General features: G+C 41.0%; 1 protein-coding gene across 1 annotated transcript; it reads right to left on the bottom strand.

The window, feature by feature from the left end:
* Positions 1 to 409: 409 nt before the first annotated feature.
* Positions 410 to 7,499, bottom strand: acbd3 (acyl-Coenzyme A binding domain containing 3). The gene is made up of 8 exons (XM_072442563.1): positions 7,185 to 7,499; positions 6,512 to 6,653; positions 6,274 to 6,414; positions 5,695 to 5,853; positions 4,888 to 5,062; positions 4,422 to 4,674; positions 2,602 to 2,892; positions 410 to 1,987 (listed from the first exon to the last, which is right to left on the bottom strand). The coding sequence occupies exons 1-8, from the start codon at positions 7,450 to 7,452 to the stop codon at positions 1,773 to 1,775; spliced, it is 1,644 nt and encodes a 547-aa protein (XP_072298664.1). The 5' UTR covers positions 7,453 to 7,499; the 3' UTR covers positions 410 to 1,772.

The raw sequence follows: 7,499 nt of genomic DNA, 5'->3' as shown, positions 1-7,499 counted from the left end.
AATGTCTTTGTTTCCATTAAAAAGACAACAATGTGCTGTTCTTGCCATCAAAGGTTTTCCACTTGTGGCTTTCAAACTTTTCACACCCAAGAATATATTTGACCTTCCAAGTATCAGGTCCAAACCATGTCTTAAACAGACAATTCTAGTTCTAAAATAGATGTTATTATAGTTTTAAACAGGACGATCCCAAAAGGAGGACAAAATTAAGATTAAACTCACTCTAAATGCCTCAAATATTCCACTTGAAGGAGATCAACAGTTTGAGAACCATTGTTAGTCTGTTATTAATCTCAAAAATGTACAAATAACCCGCTCATGTCAACCGCAATGTCACAATGAGTCCGTAGTCTCGTAATAAATCATGATTCATAAAGAGGAACGAGCCCATCAGCGGTCAGTCTTGTGATCGTGTGCATGTGAGCTTTAATCATCATAGAGCGAAAAGCGAATCAAAAAGAGGCGTTACAGGAGATTGAGGACATTTTGGAGATGAACATACATTTAATCATAACTTGGAAGATGTACAAACAAATCAAAAGGAACATTTCAAAGCAATACAGGATGAGCGTTATAGCCTGCAATGTCAGGAAAGAAAAACAAAACAGTTTTACTTCCGAGGTGGAGCCTTCACTGGGAACGTTCACCCGATAAATCTCATTCATCTTTACACAGTGCACCGCATGGCAAAAACCTGTCATCAAATCTTACACAAACTCATTCTTATTTACATAAAACACTAAGTGAACTCAACCCAGTAAGAATGTAAAAAAAAAGCCAACAAGTTCAGCAATAAACGTTAAAAATGTATCAACTGCCTTTCCACCAGTGACATTCTGCTATACATTTAATCTCTGATGTAGATTATCCCCGTGTTGATCTGAACAATGTCATCAATTTAAATAATTTCAAGAGGAAGTTAGTGAGCAAACCACAAAAAAAAAACCCGAGACACACATTTTATTCACACAACGAATGCGACAAATTAAGTTATATATTAAACATGACAAAGAACAGCAGAGATGTGGATTAGATTCTTTTTTTAGCATTTTGAAGATGTAACAGTACCTTGTGACCTCACAATTTAACAATTTAATCTTGACCCCCTTAAACCTCGATCACACCATTACAAGTTTGCTTGAAGCCAGAGACCTTGCCCCACTTCAAATAATCGGATAATGTCATAATAGTAAGTGTATGAATCCACCAGCTCTGTCATCTTTATTTAGGCATTTTGGTAACGAAATACATGGTTGTTACTGCAATGACAGCACGGTGTTTGTGTGTGAAATAAAAGGAACGGAAGGTGTAAAAGGAACAAAAAAAAAAAAAAAAAAAAAAAAAAAGCCTTGTGTTGATTAATACAGTTTTAATATACTTTTTTCTTTAAATATTAGTCCTTTGTTTTGTAGGTTGAGGACATTGTAGGTTCCATAGTCCAGGCCGAAGGAGCCATTTTAAGGCTACAGTGGACAGCGCAGGGTGGTTACAGAAACGTGATCAAATAATGGAGACCAGAATTATCTTGGTCTAAGTGAGCGCAAAAAGAACAAACAACAGAAAGAAACTCTCCGAGGGCTTGACCGGAGACCTATTGTGGGTAAAACATACACACAGTGCTCAAATTCTCCATTTAATCTCCAAGGGTCCCGGGTTTGTGTTTCAATGTTGCCCTCTGGTGGGTATTTCCAGAACCGCGCTCGGGGGTCACGTTCCTTTTCCTGCCTTGCACACAGAGCTTGCGCACACTACCACGCGCACAGGATTCAGGCTTATCTGGTGTAGTAGACTCTGTAGTACACACTCTTGGAGCGCCAGAGTGAATAAGAGTTGTCAAACTTAAGCAGGTAGACGCCGCGCCCCGGGTACTGGTGGCTGCCGGCGTACACCTCCTCGTGACAGTCCCGCCGATACACTGGCACTATCTCGTCCACCTGAGGCTTTCCTATATCTTTCTTTGCCTTTTCCTCCTCGTTTGCAGCTTCACCTGAGGACGAAGGAGGTAAATATGATTGAGGTTCCATCCATCCAAAAAACTTAAAAGTACAGATATAACAGCACAAACATTATACTGGTAATTATAATCCTAAGTAAAAGTAGTACAGTACACCTTGAAAAGTGTTCACACAGATTGAGAAATATTAACGTGGCAAATTGTGATTTTGATAAAGAATCGTCTTGATTATTGGTCATCAGAAGCAATTTGTTTTGTCTTTCTTGTTTATTGTATTGTAAAGCGTCTTTGAGGGTCAAAAACAGGTGTGATGTACCACTATTATTTTCCTGGTAATTTATACAACCTGTTTTTGTTTGCTTAAAATGGGGACTAGGAACTAAAAAAAATGTAGCCAAAATGTTCAAATAAACCCCTCAGCCATTTCAGATAGTCTTGAATTATTTATTTTTTTAAAAAACCTTTCAGTTATCCATTTTCAGAAGATACCTGCTCTAAAATGTAATGAAGTAAAAGTACAGATACCTAAAATGTAACTTAAGTACAATTATTTTACGTCTGTAAAAGAACTGTCGCTTTCCACCAATGTTTAAATGTCTTTTTGTTTATAATGCAAAATGAACGTGTGTAATTAAAGGCCGACTCACCTTCCTCGTCCTCGTCCTCGTCGCTGGACTCTGACACGTGTACACTGACGGAGGCAGAGGCCACGTCTGTCCACTCGAAGAACACCCCAAAGCCAATGTCATAATAGTCCGTGGCAAACTCCCAGAACAGGTACGATCCTTCTTCATGAGTGGGAACACGCACCGTCACCACCTCTCCGCGGCCCACAGTGATCACGCTGTCCGCATCCTGTCGAATCTTCTCCTTAAAATCTTTGATCTGAGGCCTTGTCCACATGGATGGGGCGGCGATGATGGGTGGGGAGTCGGGTGCTGTCGTAAACAAATGTGATGGTGGTCAGTTTTTTCAGCAGCCGTATCAGGCAAAGAGCTCCACATCAAGAGTGTCATACAAACTAACCATTGGTAATACAATAGGACAAACTGTGGTACGCCGCCAACTCTTCAGTTCTAGTGTTGATAACTTTATTTAGAGTCAATCTGATGAACAATTTTTCTCTTCCTTTGGATTAGTCCTTGTTTTGACTTTTGTAGCAATGATTAAGTCCTGTTATAGACCTGGTTTAGAACCATGTTAGACCAGGTTTAGATCTAGTTCAGACCTGATATAGTCCTGTTATAGACCTGGTTTAAAGGCTAGTTCAGACCTGATATAGTCCTGTTATAGACCAGGTTTAGATCTAGTTCAGACCTGATAGTCCTGTTATAGACCAGGTTTAGATCTAGTTCAGACCTGATAGTCCTGTTATAGACCAGGTTTAGATCTAGTTCAGACCTGATAGTCCTGTTATAGACCAGGTTTAGATCTAGTTCAGACCTGATAGTCCTGTTATAGACCAGGTTTAGATCTAGTTCAGACCTGATAGTCCTGTTATAGACCAGGTTTAGATCTAGTTCAGACCTGATAGTCCTGTTATAGACCTGGTTTAGATCTAGTTCAGACCTGATATAGTCCTGTCATAGACCTGGTTTAAAGGCTAGTTCAGACCTGATATAGTCCTGTTATAGACCAGGTTTAGATCTAGTTCAGACCTGATAGTCCTGTTATAGACCTGGTTTAGATCTAGTTCAGACCTGATATAGTCCTGTCATAGACCTGGTTTAAAGGCTAGTTCAGACCTGATATAGTCCTGTTATAGACCAGGTTTAGATCTAGTTCAGACCTGATAGTCCTGTTATAGACCTGGTTTAGATCTAGTTCAGACCTGATATAGTCCTGTCATAGACCTGGTTTAAAGGCTAGTTCAGACCTGATATAGTCCTGTTATAGACCTGGTTTAGATCTAGTTCAGACCTGATATAGTCCTGTTATAGACCTGGTTTGGATCTAGTTCAGACCTGATATAGTCCTGTTATAAACCTGGTTTAGATCTAGTTCAGACCTGATATAGTCCTGTTACAGACCTGGTTTAGATCTAGTTCAGACCTGATATAGTCCTGTTATAGACCTGGTTTAAAGGCTAGTTCAGACCCGATATAGTCCTGTTATTTAGATGTAGTTCAGACCTGCTATCAGAAGACATATTTTCTTACTTTGTGTGTGGAAAGGTTTGAGAACCACGGAGCAAGACCCATTTTTATTTTACTTGGTCTGGGGTTAATATCAGATATTTTTAATGTCAGCTCAAATCGTTACATATTTTGCTAAAGCTACGGATGCTTGTCTTGTTCTGTGAATTTATAAGAAACTAAACAAATTATAGAGTGTCAACTGTCCCAGCTTTTCTCAGCTTCTGCCTTAAAGATACAGATACAAATCAAATTTCAGCAGTGTGGTATTTTGGCTCGTGGCAAGTTTAACCAAACAGACACTAAAGAACAACAGCCTGGTTTTCCCTTACCTACTAGCGGCCCATTTTCTGAAACCTCTTCTGCCGGTTCAGGCTCAGGTTCCCGGTCCATGCTTTCTGAATATGAGTCTGACTGGCCTCCGTTGAGCATGGGGACCTCCTCAGCGGTAGGGGGGGACGTTGCACACAATGATCCTGCTGCCGCGGCTGCCACAGGTTCACCGCTGTTAAAACTGTTGACTTCTAGAGGCGCTTGCACTGAATCGGCCTGTTGATGTATCTGCTGCTGCTTCTGAAGTGCTGCCTACAATGAGAGCACGTGGTCAAATACAAGCCTTCAAATATATCAGAAATCATTGCTACACATTTGTTGTTGCGGCGGTTTCAATAACATCAAAGCAACATGTTTTCATTGTGAGGTCTGTCTGTGTATTAAGAGTATAATCACCTGGAATCAGGCATCGTGGAATGCAGCCCTACCAGTTTTACCAGTGAAGCATGAGTAGTGTTGATGTACCTGTTGCTGGGCCAACTGGACCTGGTACAACTGCTGCATGTACTGCTGATAGTGCTGCTCCTGAAGCTGTCTGATGAGGCTCATCTGCTGCTCCGAACTGTTTGGATACTGTTGGGCAGCATACTGTTGAAACTGCACTGCCGTCTGGGCATTTAGTGCAGCCATAATTTGCTGTCTGACGGAGAAAAAAAACACAAAGACTATGATGACCTAGAAAATCTCACCTGTGAAATGTTGAGATTTGTGAGGATACATTTCCTCTGCATTATGGCCAGATGCCCCTCCAATCATCTTCTCCATTTAAACATTAATTGCTGTACCCGTATGTTCATGTTTTGCCCAGTACGTTTGGTATATTGTAAAAACAGCTCTTAGGGTGAAAATGTGCGCTGTCTGCATCTAATGAGCGTTAACTTTAACAGAAACCACAAGGTGCGCTGTTCGAATGCTAGTACTCGTTAGCTTAATCCTGACAGCAAAACTCTCCTGCTTCATCTTAAAGTTATGAAAAGCGCATTTACAGTAAAACTCATCGCGCTGAATAATTTGGATGCTCAGAATGCATTTAGTAAGCGAGCGATACATGTGGAGCTGCAAAGAGTTTAAAGTCAATGCCGTTTTTCATGTTTTTAAGTCTGTAACAATCAGGTACAGCGTTGTTATGATTTGCAAACAGACTTGCAGACTAAACTAATTTCTGTGACAGTATAGTTTACAAAACACACACCCTCCTTGATGCTGAATAACAAAGCCATAAATAAGCCACGCAACCCCACACTGTTCAAAGCATCTCTGATAGATTCTTACTTCTGCTGTTCCACTCGTAGCCGCTCCTCCTCAGCTTGTCGCCTCTCCTCGTCCTCTCTCCTGAGCCGCTCTTCCTCCTCCAGTCTTTGTCTCTCCTCCTCCTGCCTCAGTCTTTCCAGCTCCTCCTCCTCCTGGCGCTGGCGTTCCTCCTCATCTTTTCTGTGATTATTATTACCATTATTAATCTGGGGTAGTGTTTATTTTCAGCTGTTTACAATCATGTTATGCAAAGTATTTGTAAATTATGTTCACTTGAAATGTCATGTTACAGGTCACTTTGAAAAGTTGATACAGTGGAAGTAGTTTCCACTAAATAGCCCCAGAACAAAATCTATACATGTTGTATATCTTGCCTCAGTTCAACTCTGTTCCGAGCTTTGCATGTTTACTTGGCAAAAGTCTGCTCCATTTCTCAGTCCTCTACGTTATTTTGTATTTACCTTAAAGCCCCAATGTTTGGTTCACAGGAACAAATCACATGTTTTTTCAAATGAAGTCTAGGCTGTCTAGGCTGCCTAGGCAAAGGCCATTCACAAACTTCCAGGTTTCCAACTTCTAGCACTCATAGGACTGTCATACCTTTTTCTCTCCTGTTCCTCTCGCTCAATCTTGTGTGAGATGACGTATGGCGCAAAGAGGTTACAGCATTTGTTCAGCAATCTGACAAATTCCACCATTGCCTCCTCTTTTTCAATGTTACCCAAAGATGCCCATTCTTTTCTGTAAAAAATAATAATAATAATAATAATGAATCACCTAATCACATTTCAAAAACATAGGATTTTATTATAACTCAATACAATAGATTTGCAGTTACCTTCTGTCATTTCCCAGGACATCAAAAAAGCCAACCTCTGGGGTTGCATCAGGATTGTAGGGACCCAATAAAACCTGTTTATGTAAAGCAACAAGGCGAAGCTTCTCCTCATATGTTGGATGGAAAGCTTTACCGTCCTTATCTGAAACAAATTTGAAAATATTTTGAATGTGACACCAACTTGAGAATGCAGTTATTAAAAAGGTAAAGGCAAGGTGGCCAGTTTACATTTAGCCATTCTACCCCATCCTGAGAGACTTCAAACGCGAAGCTGTGCAGCAAGTACAAACTTGTTTCTATAGTCGTTTAACAAATCCATTTATAAACATAAGTGTTGGAAGGACAATCACTGAAAACCACATCAAGACAACACGGTTTTGATGCATGACGTGATTGTTTTAGGAAACCGTGTAAGATATTTGTTTATCATCTATCCAAGATATTTGACATTAGGGAGATGCTCAGTTTAAAGAGTTTTGTCTGCGTATAAGATGTAATGTTATTACTGATTGTAAGGTTTGTGTGACAGCAGCAGTGCTGACGATGACAGTTAGCATGTAGCTAATGTTAGCTATGTAGCATCGGCTCATTCAAACGTTATCGCGAAATACAATGTAACAAATCCTAGAGGGATTGCAAAGGAAAGGCTTTGACAGTGACCACGCGAACATACCTTTAAAAAATTTGAGAGCCATTCCATACAGCTCCTGTAGTGGAAAGCCCCATTTCTTTTCTATGGCAGATTTGGCTGTCTCTCCATCTTCGTCTCCAGCCGCGTCCGGTTCACTGTTTTCCAGCGGCGCAGGGCCGGGCTCCGGCTCCTCGGTCCGGCTCTGCTCGCCCTCGGGATCCGGGCTGAGAGTAAGGCCATCGATAGAAACTTCGAGCCGGCTAGAAGTAGCACTGTCGAGGTCGCCGCTCTGAACCTCTGTCGCCATCATGTACTGTCAGCTGAAGCAGCCACGTACTTACTTCCGTCTGGTTCACC

Source organism: Eucyclogobius newberryi, unplaced genomic scaffold (genome assembly GCF_026437365.1).
Source record: "Eucyclogobius newberryi isolate DKJ021-1_F unplaced genomic scaffold, fEucNew1.0.hap1 SCAF_1, whole genome shotgun sequence".
NCBI lineage: Eukaryota > Metazoa > Chordata > Actinopteri > Gobiiformes > Gobiidae > Eucyclogobius > Eucyclogobius newberryi.
This window is presented reverse-complemented; position numbering and strand designations above follow the sequence as displayed.